The sequence below is a fragment of the Hyperolius riggenbachi genome, chromosome 7 (assembly GCF_040937935.1).
Source record: "Hyperolius riggenbachi isolate aHypRig1 chromosome 7, aHypRig1.pri, whole genome shotgun sequence".
Classification (NCBI taxonomy): Eukaryota; Metazoa; Chordata; class Amphibia; order Anura; family Hyperoliidae; genus Hyperolius; species Hyperolius riggenbachi.
Window position 1 is genome coordinate 104,359,844 of NC_090652.1, and position 24,627 is coordinate 104,384,470.

The following is a 24,627-nucleotide window of genomic DNA, read 5'->3' on the forward strand; positions in this document are numbered from 1 at the left end:
CTAACATAGCTGCTCAAGTAGGGCTGAGCTGTGCGGGCTCTCTATGCCACAACTATACAGACATGCTGAGGTGTGTGTTAGTATGTTTCCCAGTCTTCCCTTCCCCTGTGTTCTCCCACATTGTTCCAGGGCTGTTCCCGTAGACCAATAAAGCCCCCTCCCTCTTGGACACACATGGTTGGACAGCCCACCATGCCGTGTCGGCTGCACTGTATCTTATTTCATGCACGTTGAGGCTCCACTCTTTTTGTTTTTTTTGTTTTCTCTTTCTTTCCTGCAACATCGCAGTTGTATTTGGCTGCCTTGGACAATGACAGCCATATGAGTTGGCAGTTTAAGCCCTCGGACAGTGCAAGGACGTACTGGTAACAACACCCGCTATTGGAACAGGTACTGAAATGAAAGGTCCTCCTTACCCTCACTGATCCTGTTCTCCTGCCCGCCATCCCTGCACTGTGTCTTTCCTTCCCTATTCCTCCTCCCCAACCAGCGGCCCTCAGTTCTGCACCTCTCTGCACCAATTCCCACAAACACTTCCACCAAGTGCTCAAATGGCACAAGAGTGTTTCCCAACAGCTTAGTTGCCAGTCTGACTGGACAACGTCTGTGTAATGCTGTGTTGTGATGCCGTGTATGATGTCTGAGGGTTTCACTGTTTGTACAGTAGAATTTTTAAGCAATGATTTTGGACTGTATTTGATATATAAGTTCAATGGAAACAAAAATCAGTCCACTAATCTGGCCAGTGTGATTACATTGAAATTCTCACGTGGTACAATAAAGCATAAAACTCTGGAAAGTAAAGCATGGAACAGCATTGCAAACCCGAAGCAAAAATAAACGCATGATATAATGAATTGTTTGTGTAGTACAGGTAAGAAATAGAACATTACAAGCAAAGCAAAGAGTATCACGTTTTTCAGTACAGGTATAGTTAAAAATCTTCAGTTATTATGTATGCAAATGAGCTTCTCTGAGCAATTCCACCCACTGGGTCAAATACAGTCCTGTTTTCTGAAGCACTTAAACAGCCAAGAAACGGTGAGACACAGCTGGAGAAGGTTTTATTGCAGGAAAGTTTAAAGGGTCAATATTTCTGCTTTGTTTTAGGGACTCAAAGCTGAATGTAATAAAAAGATTTATACATACCTGGGGCTTCCTTCAGCCCCATCCTCTCGCATCACTCCCGCGCCACAGTCCTCCGCTGCCCGCACCAACGAGAACCGGGTCCCCGCACTTCCCTCAGTCGGCTCCAGTCTGACGTAAGAGAAGTGCCATCTTTGAGATACGTAGAGGGCGCACTTCTTCTGCGTAAACTGGAGCCAACTGACAGAAGTGCGGGGACCCGGTTCTCATAGCGGAGGACATCGGCGTGGGAGCTTTCCGAGCGAATGGGCTGGAGGAAGCACCAGGTATGTATAAATCTTATTGCATTCAGCTCTGGTACAGTTTAAAATAGAGTGTGGTTTGTAAACTGCATGATGCAATGTTATAAAAAGTTACATACTTGAAAATAAAATACTCTCTTCTTTGCTACTAACGTTCTATTCATTTTCTGTACTGCACAGAACAATTCATTATATCACACAGGGTTTTTTGGGGGGGTTTTTTTGCTTCAGGTTTTCTATAAGTAAATAGTCATAGTAGAGGTAGACTGGGTCAGCTGATGTTCTCCTAGTGAAAAGAAACACAAGGTGAATGTAATATAAAGGCTTCCAAAGTTATTTTATTTTAAACCATGAAAGTTGCCTGGTGGTTCCCCTGATCCTGTGTCTCTAATACTTTTTTTCAAGCACATAGACCCTGTGCAAGCCTGTAGATCAGGTGCTCTGACGCAAGTCTGACTGGATTAGCCACATGCTTGTTTCAGGGTTGTGACTCAGTCACTACTGATGGCAGATGATCAACAGCATTGCCAGTCAACTGGTATTGTTTAAAAGGAAAAAAATATAGCAGCCTCCATATCTTTCTCACCTTGACTCCCTTATCCCTGTGGATTAAATGTCGTGGCAGTTTTCTCTGAAAAGCTGTAATGGTGAAAAGAGTTGCAAGGAACGTTATGTCCACCTTTATGCAGACTTGTGAGACAGAGGAGTAGTAAGAGTTGGAGCTCTTCATTGAGTGCCTAGAGGTATCCATACTCCCAAAAGGAAAAGCCCTTACCAGAGTGTGCTCTAGATTTCTACAGACTTGGCTTTTGACCTTATTTTGCCTTGATAAAGAGATCCTGAGTGATCTTGAAATGTTAGCTTTGCAGTGTTTGTCTAATAAACACTACATCGTCCAACAAGGAGGTGCAGGTTGTATTTACTTGGTTTCAGCTTAGGACCCCCACAGAGCCTTTTCTTGGAGATGTACCCAAGGTCTTTACCTACCCCTTAGCATAGCCATGGTTACAACTGCTGCATACATCTCTGTGTCGCCCAGATTACATCTGATCCAGTGGCTCTGAATATCTTAAAATGTAGGCGCAATAGGTTGTGCGTGGCTTAGGTCTACTACCGGAAGTTTTTTCAGACAGTGATGGACTGATTTTAGAATACAGATCCATATCTGTTACAGAACAAGAGTTTATATTTATTAACAACAGCAATGGATTAATAGCCAACATTTAATTAAATTCCTTATTATTATGCCACTGGGCATAGCACAGATAGGAGTGAGGCAAAGGGTAGAGCATTGGAGGACAGGTAGGCTGGCAAAGAATGTGGGTGATGTTTGGAGGGGGGGCGGACTCTGTGGAGTACAGGACCGGTTGGGGTGGCATAGACTGTGAGTGGGTAAAGGTGGCCATGCACAGTGGGTATTTTTTTTTATGTTTTTTTTGTGATTGGTTGTTTAGTAGAGTGCTTTGTTCTCCTTCTTCATCCACCAGAAATCGTTCCTCCATGAGCCGCTCCAGACACTTTCTCTGCTCCCCTCTCCATCGAAACAGTACATGCCACACAACTACAGCCAAGTGACCTGTACTGTTTCTGTTTAGGGGAGGAGGGGCAATGAAGCAGCTTCTGATGGGCCGTTAAAGGACCTCTGTCATTAAAATCTTAAAATTTTAAATATATGTAAACCTATACAATTAAAGGAATTATCAGGCAAAAAAAAAAAAGTTTCACTTACACTTGGGCTTCTACCAGCCCCATGCAGCCATCCTGTGCCTCTGTAGTCACTCACTGCTGCTCCAGTCCCCCGCCGCCAGCTAGTTTAGTTGCTTACATTTTTTAGCATTCCCGCTGGTGCAGGAACATTAACGCATACATTTTTAGCGTTAGTGATGCAACGTTAACAAATTTTCGTGTTGCAACGCTAACACTAAAATGTGTTAGTGTTACACCGCTAACGCAAAAAAAATGTATGCGTTAATGTTCCTGCACCAATGGAAATGCTAAAAAATGTAAGCAATGCGGCCTGCGGGCAGTGGGGGGCTGGAGCAGTAGTGAGTGACTACGAGGGCACAGGATGGCAGCATGGGGCTGGTAGAAGCCCCAGGTACCGGGTAAGTGAAACTTTTTTTTTTTTTTTTTGTTTTTTGCCTGACAATTCCTTTAAGAAGTACATTTCTTCCAGAGTAAAATAAGCCATAAATTACTTTTCTCCCAAGCTGCTTGTAGTATGTAGTAATATCATATGTACAGACAACTTGGCATAACAGTTTAAAGTTATTGCAATTAATAATTGTGTGCCAGTGGGTCATCTGTGCTCATATCTTGTTCCATCAACATACAGATCCTCCATGACTTCCTATTTGTCATCTATCTGAGCTCCAACTTTTGCTAGAGGAAAAAGGGGCAGCTTCCATATCCATCGCAGTAGGGTTTTATTTTGTCCGTTTAGTTTGTTTGTTTTACCTAGTGAGGCCCTTATTCATTTAATTTTTCTCCTAGGAGATAATTTTCACCTTCTCTTTAAAATAACCTTTTAGCGTTTTGCAATTGAAAAAGTACCAAGAAGTAGGTGACAAAATATTATCAGAATTTTACATATTTTCTTGCTTCCTGGTAGCAGAAAAGGCATTTTCATTACATTGTGAAAATATCTCCTTGGGGAAAACTCAGTAGAAAAGGTAATTGAGTAGGGGCCTGTGTTTTTACCAGCAGGTAAATTTAATGGGGACACTCCTCTTCTCCTGCAGCAGTCTTACTATTTTGGGTCTTCAGATATGGCACCTATTATTGATGGCAATATCTGTTGCGGACTTTGTAGAGCCCATAGCTTAGAGAAGGGGTATGCAAACTTTTTAGGCCAAGGGCCGTATCGCCAGTCTTGAGTGTGCTAGGGGGCCCAAACTAGCGAAATTAAACACAGTTTTTGTTAATTGCATTTAGGTGCAGTATGCCTAGTTTATGTGATGCTTTGTCAAATCAAACCTTTTCACAGGAAGTACCGTAACCCATATACTGTGTGCAGTTAGCATGACTCTTTCAGTATGCAGGCATAGTACTACTGGCACAGTGGAAGTTGCTAATCAGTAGACTTTACTGCTGCTGACAGTGGTGGCTGCTATTGCTACAGTGGTGGCTGATAAGCTATAGGCAATTAAAAGAGGAGGCAGAACGGTGACATAAGGTGGCCCCAGCATGTGGCACCACAGCTACAGCCTGTGGGTCACATGGAATTAACAAATATAGAGCGCTTTGGGAGCGCAGAAAAGGCTCGGTGGGCAGCATTTGGCCCCCAGGACTGATTTTGGACATGCCATACTACTTAGAGGAAGTACTGGATGGCTTGTTGTGCTACTAGGGATGGTCAGTGAGATGGTAACAGTTCTGACTTTCATGCAAATTTTCAATTCTGCCTCCCTGTGTATCCTCTTTAACTGTATTGCATTACAAACCTCAGCTCTGCATCAGACTGGAGAGACATACACAAGCTGTCCGTCTGTCTGACCCCTGTGCCAATTAGGAATGTTCTTTTTCCTGTTTAAACTGTTGGGCAACAAAGCCTTTACTTTCCTTTCCTTTCTTGTGTTCCTGAGCGCATGTTGCAGGTGTCAGGTGCTAACAGTCAGGAACAATTCTGTATCCTCCATGTACTCCCAACACCCCATTTCTGCTTGACCGTTTTGTTGTCGTTTATTCCCAGAAGTGTCTGTTGTCTCCAGTAAGATGGATCCAACATTTATAGGTTAGGTAGGTATATTTTTTTTTATCCCTCTCCGCGAGTTTAAATGCACAGCAACTCACTGTTGTAGTGTGAATGTTAAAATGAAAGTCTATGGACTTTCATGTCACCATGTTTAATGCACACTATGTGCAGTGCGTCAAAACTCACCGCAACTCACATAGTATGAATGAGCTCTAATGCCTGTTCATTGATTGATGGAACAACCCCATTGAGTGATATGGGGCGCCATGCAATCTTTATCTGCACAGCTTTGTACTGCATCGAGTGGTACAGATCTCGCTGTGGCAGCAATCCAGTCTCTGGTCTGATTTTTGTTGAAATCCTGCATTAAAACATCCAATACTTCCTGTTTGGTTTTTGGACAGGGAAGTATTGGCCAAGCCTAACGTTGGATGTACATATAATAGTATATGTCCAGCTTTACGCTCAGTTTAACGCCCAGCAGTATTGAGGCAAGTCAAAAGCCTTTTCCTGATGGGTAAAACTTCAGCTTAGTCAGCTGACAATGTCCAGAGGAACTGCCCTTGACTGTGAAGCATGAGGTTGTGAGTTTGACTCCCGGGTTCAAGGGGGAAAAAAGACTTCAGCTTTCCAGCAGTTTCAGTGTCAAATACTCTCTGTAGGGGGTGATTTTTGTTCTGGGCTGGTGGATTTTGGTGACCAGCTCTTGGTGTGCACTCATTTTTCCAGCTCAGTATTAGCAGTAGAGTTATTCCTCCATGTAAACATTTCAGTGCCCTGACACTCACACATCAAACGCACTCTCCTCCACAGTACATGACTGCTTAATTCCTTGCCTGCTCCCTCTGCTGGAGTAACTGTGTATGTGCTTGTGCTCTGTCTTGTTGCATACTGCGTTTCCCTTGCTCTTACCTGAACTTTGCTGCCACCTGCTGGAGATGGCAAGCTGACCCGAACTGCACTGCATGCAGGAGGATGAACCCGGCATGGCAATTTCTCCCCTTCACTGTTGTCCTGTTGATGTCATCTTGGATACTCTGGGGTCTTCTAAACCTTTCTGTGCTGTTTTCTGTTTCCTTCCACTCCACAGGTGTTAATCCATTGACCTCCATTTCTCCAGAAAACAATGACCATTGCGTGGATATCCTGTCATTTCCCTCTCATTGTTATCATACTTCTCTATTGTGTTCTTTTTATATTATTTTAGGTTGTGTCAGAAATTTAGGATTCTGGAGCTTGGGGAATCATTAACTCCTTTCCATTGTTTGTCTTGCCAATAACATTCTGTGTATGTAACAATGAAGTGAAATAAAACTAAGTTGCAATCAAGTAAGAATGGACAAAATGTGAGGTGTGACAAACAGATCTGCCAGTGGAGGATACAAAGTAGAAACACCCTGACAGTATGCATTAAGGTGCCCATACATCTAGGGATGTATGGACAGATTGACCATGAGACAGATCTCTCTCTGATCAGATACGATCAGAGAGAGATCTGTTGCTTGCCCATACACAGCAGACCGATTCCCGATAAATTTCAGCTTAAAATCTATCCAGAATGGCCTAGCGATGCCACCTGCTTGGCCAACCCCCAATTGTAAAATGTTACCCCTCTCCCCGGTTCTCATGCAGTGTAAACCTGCCCCGCTGCTGGGTCTCCTGGTGTCCTCTGCTGTCACCCCTGTGTCCATAGTTACTGCCACCACACATCACACACGCCTGGTGCCACACGGGTGACAGAGGAGGAAGCCGAGAGTCATATCAGCAGGACAAGTTAAAGTGGATCCGAGATGAACTTTTACACATTGCATAATTGTGTTCCTTTCCTATTGTTTATAGGGCATTCCTCAAGCCAAATACTTTTTTTTTTTTTTTTTAATACTGTAATTCCCTATAAACTAAACAAGCCACACCCACAAGTTTTCAGAGAGCCAAGGCACTTTCAGACAGTAGCAAGGGCTCATGGGAGCTCAGTCTGGGCAGGAGGAGGGGGAGGTATTACTAGCCAGAGATTTCAGAGGCAGAGGGGGGGGGGGAATTAGGTTTTTTTTACTCAAGATGCAGCTAAGCCTGCCTCTGTGTAATGTTTACAAACAACATGGCTGCTGTCATTGTGTCACAAGAAGAAAGAATCATATTCTATTAAAGCTGTTTGCAGCTAGATTTGCTGTGTAAACTATCTACACTTTAGATAAGATATATAGACAAGTTACTTATTATAGTTAGTTTTTCATCTCGGATCCGCTTTAAATTTGAGAATTTGCACTGCACATGGGGGGAGGGCGGGGTGCAGAGTCCAAGGGGGTCCATCACATGCTTCTGTCTTTGTCACAATATTGTGCAGTGTAAATTCTCCCTTGTCCCGCTGATAGAATTGCCGGCCCGCTCACTGTCACTACTGTGTGGCACTAGGCTCAGCTGCCACTCACCCCTCTGCAAATCCTTAATGGAGGGGACCCAACAAAGTCTTATGGGAGGGAGTATGCCTAGCCACCTAAGCTACTCTAGGCTAGGGATCCATTAGCAGTGCTTTTCTAAGTGCCAGTGGTTTAAAAAGCACTTGTTAATATAATGCTATGGGGGGGATCCCACTTGAGGGATGTGAGTTAAAAAAAAAAAAATACCCAAAGCATTACATTAACAAGAGCTTTTCAAATCATAAGCGCTAAGGGAAGAACTGCTAGTGGGTCCCAAGCCTCAGAGGGAACAGAAATGCAAGGGATATGGAGGCTGTCATATTTATTGCACATTGCCTGGCTGTCCTGCTTATCCTCTGCCTGTAATACTTATAGCTATAGACCCTGAACAATCATGCAGATCAGATGTTTCTGACTGAAGTCGAACTGGGTTAGCCACATGCTTGTCTCAGGTGAGTGATTCAGACACTACTGTAAGCCATAAAGATCATCAGGACTGCCAGGCAACTGGTATTGTTTAAAAGGAAATAAATATGGCAGCCTCCATATCCCTCTTAGTTCAGGTATACTTATTAATATACTTTAATAAGACCGGGGGGGGGGGGGGGGGGCTCACTAAAGCTACTTGGGCCGTTCTGCACAGCCATTCAACTGCACAGCCATTCAGATTTCATTGAAATAGCATTGGATTATTTAATTTAATGCTTACGATGGAAAAAAGGTAGGATTGCATCCAATCAGATTCTGTATAGGATTGATACTATATCTTCATGTTTATCTTATCATGCTACATATATTTCTGGTACTTTATAATATTCATTGCGTGTTCTCTGCACTAGTACTGTGATTTTAGGGTTTGTGTTAAAATGCCTTTTAGAAGTATTAACGCACACCTGACCAGCGCATGGCTACCTAAGTTAAGCACAGAGGAATGTTTATGCTTTATCCACATACCTCTGTGCATTATATGTGCCTCTTTATATCATCCCCTTAAAGTGAACCAGAGACGAAGCACCCTCATGTATTTTACCATATATATCAGTGGGAACATTAGAGAAAACGCCTACCCTGCTCTGTTTCTTTCTTCACTAATCAGCCTGCTTCTTATCAGCCATAATTAAATCTCTGACTGAGCATTCAGTCTGGCTTTGCTCAGGAATCATTATAGCTGAGCCACGTCATTATAGCAGAGCCAGGAGAGGGCAGGCTTGGGCTTAAAAAAATGTCGTCAGAGAAGACAGACTCGGCTATAATGATTCCTGAGCAAAGCCAGACTGAATGCTCAGTCTGGGATTTTATCAGGGCTGATTAGAAGCAGGCTGAGCAGTGAAGGGATGAAGCAGAGAGCAAGGTAGGTTTTTTCTGTAATGTTCCCACTGATACATGAGGGTGCTTTGTCTCTGGTTCACTTTAAAGGACAACTGAAGCCAGTGGGATATGGAGGCTGCTATATTTATTTATTTCTTTTCTAAGCAATACCAGTTGCCTGGCTGTCCTGTTGATCCTCTAACCAGGGCCGGAGCTACCATAGGAAAAAATGGGCAATTGCCCCAGGGCCCCAGAGCCTGTAGGGGCCCCCAAGGTGTCCCTCCCCATCTTAACTGTTGCTCCCCATGGACTCTGCAAAGTCTGTTAAGTTGGCAGGTGATTGGGGGAAGGTCAGCAGCCAGCTCAGGGGCCCAGGAGGGAAATTTTGCTGCAACAAAGGACCTCTAATGATGCTTTTTGGTCGAGGATGTCTGTTGGGGGCCCCCAGGCTAATTTTGCCCTAGGGCCCAATTGTTACTTGAACCGACCCTGCCTCTTACGCTAATAGTTTTATCCATAAACCCTGAATAAGCATGCAGCAGATCAAGTGTTTCTGACAATCTTGTTAGCTACATGCTTGTTTCTGGTGTTATTTAGACACTACTGCAGCCAAATAGATCAGCAGGGCTGTCAGGCAACTGGTATTGCTTAAAAGGAAATATGGCAGCCTCCATATTCTTTTCACTTCAGTTGTCCTTTTAACGTGTACCTGAGACGGGGTTGTAATAAAAAAAAATCACACATACCTGGGGCTTCCTCCAGCCCCCTTCAGTCTGATCGCTCCCCCGCCAACCTCCACAATTTGGCCTGTGAAGTCCTCCAGTCAGGGCCAGTCGGAGCATGCGGATTCTGGTTGTGTGCTCCCTCCCCCCGCACTCCCCTCACTGGGAGCATTCAGCGCCTACATGGTACGCACTCCGTGATGGGGTAGCTTTGCCTTGGGTCAAAGCCGACTATTTGAGTCTGTTTAGAGACATTGAAAGAGGCATTCTAGCGATTTGGAAAACAACTCCACAAGATATACTTCTTATATTTTAATACAAAGGCAATCTTTATATCAATACTATTTTTCATTATCCTTTGTTTATGACGCAGTAACATGTTCTACATTCAGCTAGTAATATTCACAGGTCCCCCTACATCAGGTAATCCTGGATGAAGTCAGCACACTATCAGTTGCTTTGGGTGCTTGACAAAGCGGCATAGGCAGTGCCGCAGCATAAATGGAGTTCACAAGGATTGTCAGCACACCAATGGTTACAGCACACACTTTATTGTGCCAGTTTCCACAATGAAGTCCAACAATTGTTTTGGGGGCCGCACAGGCTCCCTCTTTATCAAGGCATGTGGAAACCGTTGGTATGCTGACAATCCTTCTGAACTACATCAGGTTATGTCTTCCTGATAAGCTGGTGCCTTGCCTTCAAGGGTCTCCCACCCTGGCAACCCTACAGGAGCAGACGAGGTGACACGACACTGGTCTCCAGACCTGCAGGTCCATAACAAGTAGTGTGCACCATACTGCTACAAACATCTTAGTCTGCAGGCAGTGGTGTGTCGCCTCATTTGTTTAGGAGACACTGCTCTATCTTACTTAAAATGTGAGAGCTGGGGAGACACAGTTCATGGTAAGAGAAGTACTAGCATTTGGAGCAGTTGAGCATTAGTTGTTAGAGACGTAATAGGCTAGGGAGATATGCAATGTTGAGGAGGTCAATTTTGAGTGGATTTTTAAAGATGGGACTAGACAATCCAATGCTGAGGACTACCTGACTGGCCTGAGGCCCACCGAGTTTGAGTACCTTGGTGTCTTGTATGAAAGTTTTAGTATGGCAAACTATCAAGCCAATGAATAACCAAGCTGGAACTTGTGGTTCTTGCAAGCTTACAGTAGTTAGGTAGATTTTCTAATTCAGTCTCCTCTGTTCATTTCTCACTGTACAGTGAGTGGACAAGCTATTCTGCTTTTAAATTGTGCCAATTTGTGGCATAACAGCTTGTACATTAAATTGAAGTGACTTCTATAGTTGTGTGGTCCTAACTAAATCGAGAGAAGATTAATGTTGCCTGTTTCTTGCCTGAATACTAGCCAATGGCTGAGTGCCCTATGTTGCATTAGCCAGTGGCTGAGTGCCCTCTGTTGCATTAGCCAGTGGCTGAGTGTCCTCTGTTGCATTAGCCAGTGGCTGAGTGTCCTCTGTTGCATTAGCCAGTGGCTGAGTGTCCTCTGTTGCATTAGCCAGTGGCTGAGTGTCCTCTGTTGCATTAGCCAGTGGCTGAGTGTCCTCTGTTGCATTAGCCAGTGGCTGAGTGTCCTCTATTGTATTAGCCAGTGGCTGAGTGTCCTCTATTGTATTAGCCAGTGGCTGAGTGTCCTCTATTGTATTAGCCAGTGGCTGAGTGCCCTCTGTTGCATTAGCCAGTGGCTGAGTGTCCTCTGTTGTATTAGCCAGTGGCTGAGTGTCCTCTATTGTATTAGCCAGTGGCTGAGTGTCCTCTATTGTATTAGCCAGTGGCTGAGTGTCCTCTATTGTATTAGCCAGTGGCTGAGTGTCCTCTGTTGTGTCAGCCAGTGGCTGAGTGTCCTCTGTTGTGTCAGCCAGTGGCTGAGTGTCCTTTGCAGTATTAGCCAGTGGTTTAGTGTCCTTTGCAGTATTAGCCAGTGGTTGAGTGCCCTCTGCAGTATTAGCCAGTTGCTGAGTGCCCTCTGCTGTATTAGCCAGTGGCTGAGTGCCCTCTGCTGTATTAGCCAGTAGTTGAGTGCCCTCTGCTGTATTAGCCAGTGGTTGAGTGCCCTCTGCTGTATTAGCCAGTGGTTGAGTGTCCTCTGCTGTATTAGCCAGTGGTTGAGTGCCCTCTGCTGTATTAGCCAGTGGTTGAGTGCCCTCTGCTGTATAAGCCAGTGGTTGAGTGCCCTCTGCTGTATTAGCCAGTGGTTGAGTGCCCTCTGCTGTATTAGCCAGTGGTTGAGTGCCCTCTGCTGTATTAGCCAGTGGTTGAGTGCCCTTTGGTGTATTAGCCAGTGGTTGAGTGCCCTCTGCTCTATTAGCCAGTGGTTGAGTGCCCTCTGCTGTATTAGCCAGTGGTTGAGTGCCCCCTGCTGTATTAGACAGTGGTTGAGTGCCCCCTGCTGTATTAGACAGTGGTTGAGTGCCCCCTGCTGTATTAGACAGTGGTTGAGTGCCCCCTGCTGTATTAGACAGTGGTTGAGTGCCCTCTGCTGTATTAGACAGTGGTTGAGTGCCCTCTGCTGTATTAGACAGTGGTTGAGTGCCCTTTGCTGTATTAGACAGTGGTTGAGTGCCCCCTGCTGTATTAGACAGTGATTGAGTGCCCCCTGCTGTATTAGACAGTGGTTGAGTGCCCCCTGCTGTATTAGACAGAGGTTGAGTGCCCTCTGTTGATTTTGCCAAGTTAAAACACCTGTTACTATCACCAGCTTTTCCTCGTACGTTCACCTTGTTAGTATATGTGTCTGTGACTGAATGTTTGAAAAGTTTTATCTCTGTTAATCCTGCTACCTGCTTATACTCCCTTCCTCTTCTCTGAGAGAATTCTATTGTCCAGCAAGGCTAAACAAATGTTTCTATTTGTAGTTCAGCCCAAAGTCTTTAAGCCATGAGCACAGTTAGATGGTGCCTGTGTTTTGACCTTTGTTGTTGTTGCCCTCTGTTGTATTGCGAAATTCTAACATTTTGCATAAATGACACGGAAAACCATCTGTGTTAAGGAGCTCTGGAATTTGGAGCTAGCAAGATTTACTTGCGGACTACATAGACGGTGAACTGTCAAATTATGGGTTCACACTACTGGTCCCTACCCATGGGCTCCTTATTCTAGGACAGTATGCATTAATAAAGTCAAGGCAATGATTGCCCCCCCCCCCCCCCCCCAGGCAGTATCAAAGATGTTTATAAAAGTTATTACAACACACTTGTTGAGGGAAAAATGGTGGGGGTTTGATAACACTTCTGCCGCTAATGTATTTGTTTCTCTCATTCTTTTATTCCAGTACACCTCCAGCATGCGAGCAAAGTATTTGGCCACTAACCGCCCGGGAACAGAACCTGTGCACTAAGTGCAGGATCCAAGACTCTTCAGAGAGATGTCAACCTGCTGTGTTGCTAATGTGTGGGTCAGTGCGTCCCTAAATAAGTGTCACCATTCCCGGACACCCACCACCTTTAAACCTTGCCTTCAAGCCCGCCTCCTTTGTGCAGATAACTTGGAATAGTCAAACACAAGTGTGTTGGGAAATGGCTCACCAAATCATTGACCTAGACATGGAATACTACCACAATCTTACCTGCGACAGTCTCACTTCAACTTTTTTATCACCAGAATTTGACATCAGACCCTTCAGATGCCTGTGGTTCATTGCCATAAAGTCACTTTATTATTATTTTTTTATTTTACTTCTGCTTCTAATGATATAAAAGGAAGTCAGATTTTTTTTTTATGTTTTTGCCTACAATGTGCAATTGATTGTTTTAATAATGCAGTAAGAATACATAACTTTTTATACTATTCTTTTATTTTATGTTTGCTTTGTTTGTAGCAATTCAGTGTTGTACAATTCAGATATTTTGATGTTATTGTTATTTGTACCTTTATAAAAACCACTGACCTGTTATCCTGGGAAATAAGTGAACGGATGCCCTCGTTACATAATGGTTTATGTAAAAGAGCAAGTTGGATAAAGCTCAGACCACATTTCCTTTGGTTGAATAGATGGGTTGGATTCACCACTGGGTCTTCATGGTTGTTTGTGGCCCCACGGGTAGTGTTGTCATTGCTGATAGGGCCCAGGTTTCCAGCTACTGCTGTAAGAGGCCCAAATATGTTCCTGTATATTTTTTGAACACTGGTGGGCACTTGATATACTTTTTTATGGTTTGTAGGACTATATTGGTAGCATGGGCTTTGGCCCGTTCAGCTGAATAGCCAAGATCAGCCTCTTTCAGGGTTGGCAGAAGAACTTTCTTCTGATGTTCTTGACTACCATAAAGACCTGGCTAGAAATCAGACCATATATACTCCACCTAAAATGAATTACAAATGTGTTCATGCAAACAGACAATACTGGAGTTAAAATAATAGTCTTGAAGAGGTTTTTTCCCCCTAACCACTAGCCACCCGGGAGAGCCTGCTGAAGGACACTGCAGGCAGCTTCTGTTGGACCTTCCTTAGCCTAAAATGTTTGTAACATGAAGGCACCAGGCATGCTTGGCATTGGCTGCATAGCCAACGTATCTTAAGTGCCAAAAATGTGAAATATGCTATGGACATGGGAACTTTTTACATATATATTTGTGAATGGCTCTTTTACATAAATCTAATGTATGTTTTATGTTTGCTTTTCTTTTAAATTATCCCTTAAAAAATGACAGAAATAGAAAACTGCCGTTATTTATAAACCTGTGAAGATTCTCGTTTATCTCGGTCAACATATATCTTTTGGAAGGAAGTCAAATTTGGCTGGGCTTTCTGAGTAATCTGGAAGGGGTTTCACTACAAATCCAAGTGGCTTTCTCAAGCTACTAAAGTGAAGAGCAGTATTACCAGCATGCTTGTCCTTTAGGGTCATTTAGTCAATTTCCTTCAGGAACCACGGCAACTGTCTGGCTATAAACTGGATTATGGAGACCTTTTTTCACCTTGACAGTTGACTCTATTAAGAGAATTGAATTGCTCAAACCGTTGTGAATACTGCGTCGGTTTAAGTTGAGGGAGTGACTTGGATTAAAGCCAATGTAAATGGAAAAACAAACAGATACTTGCCTAAGGAGAGGGAAGGCTCTGTGTCCTATAGAGCCTTTCCATTCCTCACACAGTCCCCTCATTACACTGCCATCACAGCCATTCCAATCTGCCGCCGTGGGAGGCTTTGGAAGCCTTCAGGACCCCGAGTGCGCCGGAAGACGGTCAGCTCCGCGCTGCGCATGTGTGAGCGTGCCAGAGCAGGCTCAGTTCAGAGCCACTTGTCTTCACTTCTGAAGCCTCTCATGGTGGCACAGAACAGTATTCGACTGAACGTTCGCTTCAATGGGGGGACCATGAGAGGAGCGGAAGGCTTTATAGGACCCGGAGCCTTCCCTCTTCTTCGGTAAGTATCTGTTTTGGTTTTTTTTTTTCAGTTTACATTCACCATACTTTAATGGTTAAATTATATTTTGGTGTACTAAAGAAATCTGTCTGAATATGACTTCCACTAGTTAATCTGTAAGCTTTGTTACTAGTGAATACAACTTCTGTCGACATTCCAAAATGTGCAGTGTAAACCTTATTTAACACGTTCCATGTTATTATATTGTTTAGTTCCTTTGGTTTAAGACCTGTAGTGACAGCTTTATTCCTTTATAATTGCCGGATGCCACAATTATTTGATGTGCTTAACTCTACGCTGTGGGATAAAGACTCCCAGGTCAGGATCCTGGCCAGATGCCTCCCTTGGCTTTGCAGTGTGAAAGTGAAGAATTACATTTATTTTTTTTTCAATGACCACATGAATTTTTTTCTTTTGGAGTTAAAAATGACCGGTTAGCTGAACCATTGAGTATTTAGGCAGTTTAAATAGCCTATACGTTTCCTCTTCCATAATGAATTCATGCAAATGAGTGTTTTATTTAACATAACTGGAATTCTGACGTCAATATAATCAGCTGTTGCTTAGACATACGGATTACCTGGTAAGCGGTTATAGATGTTAGCGATATTCACACATCGGCTGTTTCTCACAAAGCAAAACAGACTTTTTTTTAAAATCTGTTCATTTTGCCTGATCCCAACTGAGTGCAATAGCTGACAGTCGGCGGATATAGATTTCTATACATGCTGAGACTGGAGGAAGGGGGATCTGTTTGCAGAGAAGTTTTCAGGTTGCTACTGGTACTGATCTGGTCCATTACTTATCAGGAAGTGCCCACTTCTAGGAAACAGCTAATGATTTGACATAGATATGAACTATATCCCAGCTTCTTTACTTATTGTGTTTGCTTGTCAGTAAGTCCCTTTGTCAAACTCTGGCCCGCGGGCTAAATCTTGGCCTGCGAGCCATTACATTTGGCCCCCAAGTGGTTTCCCCACTTTGCATTATGTTTGGCCCACACTAGACCACCAGGAAAGCTATATTGGATGTAAAGCCCTAGAACAGGGAAGCCATATGGGGGAGGTAGGGAGAAAGCACTAAACACTAGGGAACTGTATAAGGGTAGGTGGGGGTTACTAGACACCAGGGAACTCTATAGGGGAGGGAGGAACACTAGACACCGGGGAACTGTATAGGCATTGGAGGAGAGCCATTAGACACCAAGAACTTTATAAAGAAAGGTGGCCACTAATCACTGAGGTTGGCCCACAACTTGGTCCCAGTGTTCAATTTCAGCCCACTTTGTATTTGAGTTTGACAGCCCTGCTCTAGACAATGGCTGAATGTTTTAACTTGAGAACTGCAGACATGCAAAGCGAGAGCCTGTTGCGTTTGTAGCCTCTGTTAAATGTGTTTATGTAGGAAGTGGCAGGTTCGCTTTAAAGACCACATGAATGGAACAAAAATAGCTGAGTGGATCACAGTTTGTTAAATATCAACTCATTTTCTGGCTTTGGGCTTATCCACATAAACACAACAATGGGCATTTGACTAACCCTCGGACACTGCACAGTGCTTCGCAGCTAGCGCTCACCCTCAGGCGGCACTGAGTGAATGCTGCTGCAAAACCGAAAGTAACTGGTCCAGTTTCAGCATAATCAGGAAATTAGATTTAGTGGCTTGGATTCAATAAATACAATCTTTTCTTTCTATCTAAATTACTCTATGGAAAACCTGTGGCAAAGATGATCGTTTGCTAAAAATCACACTATTAATGGTCACCTTTAAAGGGGACCTGAAGTCAGAACTTCCCCTCTGCTCTAAAACATAAGCGACAGCATAATAACCTTTAAAGAAAAACCTTTATTTTTGCTACAACTTATAGACCTACTGCAATAAATATGCAGCGTGTCTACTTCCTGCTTTCATGGATCAGACAAAGGGTTAACCTGCTGTGTTTACATATTAGCGGTCTGCAGAGGACTGCCGAATTCCTGTGCTGACACAACTGAGAGATCATATTATACTTGTGATTACTTACAGATGAGGGGTAATTAGACAGGCTCTTCTCTCTTTAGACACGCAGGGCGCATTTCTCTGTTTTTCTTGTGTGTTGTGCAAGAGTTTAGGTCCATATTAAGGCTGACTGGGACAAAGATGGGTATTAGTAGCTTAACAAAGGCTACATGTAGCTACGTCATTGTACCTGGTTGGAAGAGCGCTTTTAAAAGTCCGTGTCCACACATTTCTGATTTTTTTTTTTTTTTTTTTTTTTTTTTTCATTTTGCCAAATGCTAAGGCTACAGCATAAGGGCCCATATGCAATTAACTTTTTCTCCTCAGTTTTCTCCTAGGAGATAATTTTTCAACTTCTACTCGCCCTTTTCAATTGCAAATTGTACGTGATTGCCAAGTGCTGAAAATATGGGCCAAGGTTATATATAAAGGACATATGGGCCAAGATTATACAGTATACAAAGGGCATAGCTGACTGTGTTCTTCACTGTGATATACACAGCACTTCACTTTGGCAGTAACTTCAGCCTTTGAAGTAGAAGGAGCCCATCTATGTATTGTGGGAACTAAATGCCTGTTTTCCATAATTGTGGAGTACTGCACAACGCACTTAAAACTGCGGGCCCTTTTCCAAACCCCTTGCAAAAAGAATTGTAACAGCCAATTGCAAGTTATGTTTGGGAGGACTCCTGCAATCAGAAGTATAAAAGACTAATGTGCAGTCAGTCAATCTTGTCTGTATTTGGTTAAAGGAGAACATTGAGGAAAAATGTTATTTTACCTTTTAGTTTTGGCCATCAAATTTCAATAACCTTACCTCCTAAATCACGGAAGCTTAGTAAACTGGAAGAAAGCAGTGCTTGAATACAGTGCGTGCATTATCCTGGTGACTGCTGTTTGCTGTAATGTCTTTCAGCTCAAGTCTCAGCCAGCCCTTATATGCACTGATTCAGCTGCACTGTGTCAGTGGAGGCTTCACCCTATAGTAGGGAGTTCTCAAGTCAACAAATGTATTCAAAACTTTAAACAGGGTTTATTTTAACATTCAGACCTGGCATTCTGCTTCAAACCAAGAAGGACAAGAGGTGCAGTATCTTGGGTCAATGAGAGGATAAAGATTCCCGGTTCATTCAGGAATATGCAAATTGTTTATGCAAATAGATGCAACTTGGAAATAGACCAATCAAATTTCAACTTGGTAGGATTTCGATTTTCTTGCTGTCACATTAGGCTTATTATGAGGCTTGTTTTCATTTGTTACTCTTTGCTTAATGTTAACTCTGTGATTGATTTAAAGTGGATCCGAGATGAACTTTTACTCATTGCATAATTGTGTTCCTTTCCAGCTCCTTCTGGCTGCTGTCATTGCAGCTCTAACAGTAGGTGGAGTAGTAAACCCTTAATCTGCGCTGTCATTGGACAATTTTTCCCGGTTTCAGTTGAAGGGAACATGTCTTCAGCTGTCTCTCTTGGGGTACTAGTTAACCGTATCCCACTTGGCAGCAGAGGAGGCTTGGGTACTGCCTGTACCTGCTCTGCATAGCCTTGGGTTGCTTAACTCTTCGACCTCTCTACTAAGGACTGAAATCTTGCATTTGGGTGATTTGACTCTTTAGTTCCCGAAAAGCCTTTCTTACACACATCTGACCTCCTGTCTCTATAAAAACCTCTTTTAGCTTATAATGGTTTGTTACTCAGACTTGGCCACACTTGGTTTCATAGCAAATGTAAATACTCATGCCAAATGTATCAAATTGTGTACAGAGAAGTATTCTTTTTACAAACCTATTTGTATATGTTATTATTAGCTTTTTACATACATATAATTTGAAGTTATCCTAAGCTATAACTTGGAAAAGTGAGAGCAAAAGTAGGGCTGTTTTACCAGTCTACACCACTGCTGTGTTGTACACCTCTAGCCAGAACCATGCCAAGTTGCCCCCAGTAAATGGGGTTGGGGGATGACCCCATGTAACCATGTGCTGACTTCAGAGTTTAAAATGAATTGAGGGGGATGTTGCATATTTTCACTACCTAGAAGAACAGGGTATAAAAAAAGACCCTGAATGGGTGGGGCTCAGAGAAGAAAGGGTTAGCATAGCAATGGAATTGACTGGTAAGTAAAAGCAGAATTTAATTCACCCATGCTCTTGTGTTTTTTTCCATAGTTCAGTATGCCTTTTTAAAGTTTGTTGTACACGTTAATACATAAAGGAGACCCCCATAAAGTGGAGGAATTATGCTGATTGGTGGGACTTCTAAAGTTTGAGGTACGGTACGTTGACATGACAAAAGCCAAGGAGGCTGAGGTCCTCCATCTGCCTTAGAACAGCTTTAAAAAAAAAAAACACCTGAAATAAACTGATTTTGCCAAAAAATATTGCATAAGCAATTGCTGCTCAAGCTGATCATGTGACTCAGTTCTCCCACTTGGCCCTTAGTTCATCAGCATAACGGTTCAGCATAATCTTCTGTATCATGGAGGTTCCTGTTGTCTTGATTGAAGTGTAACACTCTTCTCCTGAAGCATACTGGTACCTTTGCTATGTGCCTCTATGCACTAACATCTTTGTAAGATTTTTAATACCGGAACTGAACTTGTTTCAATTTTTTTTTTTATTCAAAAGTTTGCCACTTATTAGTATCATTATGTATTTATTTTCTTCCTGAACATATGGGCATAACGGTCATGAACCACAAGCCAGGAGGGCACATTGTTAAATCTGGAATGCACTGAAGCCACACAAACTACAACCCATCTATAACTGGAGAATTCTGACTTAAATCAGTGGTGCTACAGTTAAGTCTGACAGTGTTGCCAGCTGTCAGGTCCTGGAAGACTTTATGGAATAGCGGTGGGATTTTTCTACAGAGACTGTCTTATTTCCTGGGAGATAAATGTCATCAACGTATCTCACTTCACTTTCTCATGTTGGTGAAAATACTTATGACTCCCTTTTAATAATAAAAGCAGGACGAAAAACTCAGCTTCATAACTCAGCTTTTCTTTCTTTCTCTTTTTTTTTTAATCTTCACTGGTTTGAACCACAGAAAGCAAAACTGAGCCATGTTGGCCAGCCAAGGCCACCATAGACCAATAGTTGTTTAATCCTACATGACATCCTTTTTGGAAGCACAATACTGTTGTTTGCACCTTGATTTTGGCTTCAATAATTTTTATTTGTATATGTATTCATAATGAGAACAGTTGGGATGGATCGGAAACCGCAAAAAAAAAAAAAAGTTTCAGAACTTCTCCAAAATGTGAACTGTAAATAGCATGTTGGACTCTGTCCAGTCTCAAAGACTGCCTTGTTACTGTAAAAGGAATCCAACTCAAGATGCAACAGTCTTGAGAATTACTGTTGTGTTTGTATCATGTGTGTGATATTAATAGGTTCAACTTGCTTACCATCAATAGGAGCTTTCACTCAAGTCTTGTGTTTTTTTTTTTTTTTTTTTCTTCCCCCCCTTAGATTAAACTCATGAAATATTAAGGTGCATCAGAACAATGTTGGTCGATCCTTTGATTATTGATCAGGCTATATTAGGGCTGGTTCACACGGGCGTCTGCTCAGCTTTCACTTGGTGCTGCGTTCAAACGCCAGCGTTTAAAAGCTAGCTTTTGAAGGCTTTTGGGAAGCATTTAAGGCTAGCAGTTCTGGTCTCTGCTATTGTTTCCTGGCGCTTACCGCCTCTGAAAGCAACATGTTGCTTTCGAGACTAGACGCAACGCCGGGATCTATCTCCAGGCTTTCCTGAAAGCCTGCAAAAGCCAGCTCTAAAAGCTCCCATTCACTTGAATGGGACGGCGGTAGATCTCAAAAAACGCCTCGTCTGAAACGCTGCATAAACGGCCCATGTGAACCAGCCCTTAGCTAAACACAAGACCTATTTGGGCAATGGTTATGGTTATGTAGAGAGGTTGTGTCTCTTCTGTAGTAGACTGTGCTGCAAAGGAAGAGCTTGAGGAAACCTAGTCACTGTGCCTTTTTTTTACAATGAAGGCAGTACTTTTACTTTTGTTTAGTATAAAGTTTAATTTCCACCATTGTCATGCGTAACTGTTATCTTCACAGTGCTTAGAAGGCTAATGATGGGCGCATATGAAATCCAAATTCTTTCCTGTTTGGTGGCCTGATGAGCAAAACATTTGACCACAAGTAGGTATGGGTAGCTCTGAAAGATAAGGTCGTACATCAGCTGCACAAGAGACATAGAAGAATATTCTGGTCCCATGCATACACTTCTTGTATCACAGCATTCATCTTTCCTGTCTGTACATTGTCAGTGGTGATGCTGGTTATCAGAAGATACAAGGATCGACCCCATATACAGGCCACGAGTTGGTCTAAAAACTACCTTTTTTTTTTTGCAGACCTTTAGCTTATATGTAAGTATGTTATGTTGGTATGATCAATGAGATATGCAAATAATTCCGAGTTGATGCAGAATTATGTACATTTTGGATGCAAATTTATGCATCTTGAAAATGGACTGATCAAGACTTATCAAGGTTTCATTTGATTGGTCCATATTCAAATTGCATATATAACTGCATAGATAATTTGCATATTTCCTGCTTCAACTTGAAATTATTTGCATCTCATTGACCGTCCCTAATGTTAAGTTTAGAGCAAGTTGAGAAGTAACAACCCCACCCCCAAAAATTGAATGAAGATGAAATCTAGAGAATAATTTTTTATCTTTCATAACATTTCAGGTTTCCGATCTTCAGCTTCACCTACATATCCTCCATGTTTGCTTTCACGTATGTTGGTGAAAATGCTAATGACTCCCTTTAAATAATAAAAACAGAACAAACAAGTCACTATCAGAATTTTTTTTTCTTGTCTCTTTACGTCCATTCCTTAGGGTTAAGCCACAGATAGCAAAACTTGAGCCATGTTGGCCAAATAAGACCACCATAGATCAACATTTGTTTCACCCTACAGAAGAGTACTGATAACATATTTGAGCACTGCTAATGTGATTTATATCTTTCACATTCTGAAAGTAGAGCATACGTTTTGCATTGAAGTTAAAACAATAGTGTCTACCCTTCCCGTTTCTTCTTTTGCAGCATTATGATGTATGTGATGATGGCAGGTCCAATTTATAGGTAAGTACTAGAGAAGTGTGGAATACCGATACAGGATCTCCTGCAGTTTCTTCTTCCTGTGTTCAGTTTAGAATTTAGTTAGAAAGTTACAGGACCTGAAAACAAGAACCTTTCATTGCACATGGCATTGAGGGGTCAAAAACCATTGAGATATAGTCTCTCTCTCCCTCCCCTCTATCCATTCATATGAGCATTCAGTTAAAGCGGTCGAACACCCAGCATTACAACTGTGCTTTAAAAGATTGCTTACAGCTTAGAAACTATTATGATAGATTTTTTTAAGCAGACATTCACTGAATGGGTTAAACATGACATTTTAGTTTTGCATTTAGCTAGAAATCCGCATCGGTGCTGAGGTTTAGTTACAAATGTATCTTTGTTTGGAATGCAAATAGACCTCTGAAAAGCCTGTCTGGGAAGCCCTCTGTGCTCTCTGAGAGGTGTTTGTTTATTTACATTGTAAATAGATACATTTGTATCTAAGCCTCAGCAGAGAGGAGCATTTCTAGCTAAATGCAACACTAAAATGTCATGTTTAATCCATTCAGTGAATTTCTGCTAAAAAACAAATCTGGCATAATAGTTTCTAAGCTGTAAGCAATCTTTTAAAGCAAAGTTGAAATGCTGGGTGTTAGACCACTTTAATATCCGATTTGTTTTCCACCTTGGCAGATGGACCTATACCACTAACTGCTCTCGACATTCACCCCTAACTACTATCAGTTGTATTTATCCTACATGTATAAATTGTTCAGTCTGAGTAATCCACCTATGCATGTTTTTACATCTCTTGTTTACATTTGTAGCAAATGGCTAGACTTTTATATCCCTGGCTAATAATAATGTATAAATCGGCAAACTTTACCAAATAGGCCTGCTCATACTTCGTGTGTTTACCAGGGATTGTATTGCATGTCCTGGCCCATTGCCTAAAATTCCAATTCCAGCAATGTGTCTATACAGATAAGCTACTCTACTTAGATGTACAGTAAGACGAAAGTGGAGAAAAAAGAGCGCTCCATAGTGTAATACCACTTTAATAAAACAAATTGCGCAAATTAAAATACACTTACTAAATGTAAGATGAGTACAAACATGTAGTTAGGCTAAAATCCTTAAAATCCTTCCTAGGTGGGAACACCCTCAGACTGCCGTGGCCATCGGAGTAGAGTGGATCTGGTGGAAACTGACCCTGGATTCCCCACCAAGGAGTATACGTGTGCTGGTCTACTTAGATGTGTGCTGGTTGCTGTATATTACTCTATGGCACCCAGATTGACCATCAGATAGATCCCTCTCTGATCTAATCTGATTAGAGAGGGATTTATTAGCTGCATATATTGCACACACATTTTCCTATAAAGGTCAGCATGACATTTATTGGAAATCTACCATACTAGCTCCTCTGCCTGGCATGCCCCCTCATGTATTGTGGACTCCCCGGGCCCGTGGTCAGTGTGGATGCGGTGCAGCTATTTGCTGGTGCCTCCAGTGTCCTGTGTGTTCTCTCATCACTGCCGGGGGCACCTGTACCCCATGACCTGACTGCTTGGGTTTGGCCTCGTACATGCTGTTGGGTCACGTGATACAGTGGCAAATGGCGGTGATAAAGAAAAAAAAACACGGGACACAAAGTCTAACAGAGTTGCAGGAAAGTTTTATAGGACTTATTTTACTGTTTTGCCTCTGGTAATGCTGATATAATTAAACATTTCACGTCCGCACTTGGCCTCAGAGAGGTGTGCAATCTAAAAGCCTCATCCATGGATTCATTTAATCAGTCATACATTCTACCTAAATATTTTGTCCTTTGAGAATAGATCAAATGATGTGAGAACATCTGCTGGTTCCATTTGTGTGTTAACTTAATTAGCACTGCAGAGCGCAATACAAGACAATAGTTCTGAATTACAGCAGCTCTTACCACCACAGCCTAATGCTGGGTACACACGTTGCAATTTCCCGCTCGATCCGCGGGATCGATCGTTCACTTCCGACATGTTCGATCGATACAGCCGTCAATTTTGCATGTTAAGTATGGAGAATCGACGGCTGCATCGATCGAAACCCGATCGAACATGTTGGAAATGATCGATCCTGTAGATAGAGCGGGAAATTGCAACGTGTGTACCAGGGCTGTGGAGTCGGTCCAAAAATCCTCCGACTCCTCAGTTTAGGATTCCTCCGACTCCACGACTCCGACTCCTCTAATTTGCATATTACTATTTTGTTGATTAAAAGTATGTAACATGAAATTCGTCTCTTAACTGCCAACGCTTAGGAATTTTACAAGACAACTGAAGTGAGAAGGATATGTAGACTACTATATTTATTCCCTTTAGACTAAAACTAGTCCTTGGTAAGAGTACTTGTAAAAGGTACAAACCGGAACAAAAAACATCTATCAGGCCCTAGGCAATGTAAGTGTGGGTACATGTAAGAATGATGTGCAGGTACTCTGCAGGGGAATGAGGAGATTGTAAACAGACAACACCTCTGTGTTCAATGTGCACAGCATTCTCAGTGGATTCCCTGCAGCTCTGTGGGGAGTGCATATGTAGAGTATAGTACTACTGTGTAACAAAGTAAACCTG

General features: G+C 42.5%; 1 protein-coding gene across 3 annotated transcripts in view; it reads left to right on the forward strand.

Moving 5' to 3' along the window:
* Window positions 1-19,898, forward strand: part of TTYH3 (tweety family member 3) — a 191,562-nt gene extending 171,664 nt beyond the window's left edge. For 2 of the 3 annotated variants that reach the window (XM_068244471.1, XM_068244470.1), the window contains exon 14: window positions 12,820-19,898. In XM_068244471.1, the coding sequence (XP_068100572.1) occupies window positions 12,820-12,857 (38 nt within the window). In that variant the 3' untranslated portion in view covers window positions 12,858-19,898. Of the gene's footprint in view, window positions 1-288; window positions 383-12,819 lie in introns of those variants that run through there. The other variant, XM_068244469.1, reaches the window with a different exon arrangement.
* The last annotated feature ends 4,729 nt before the right edge of the window (window positions 19,899-24,627 follow it).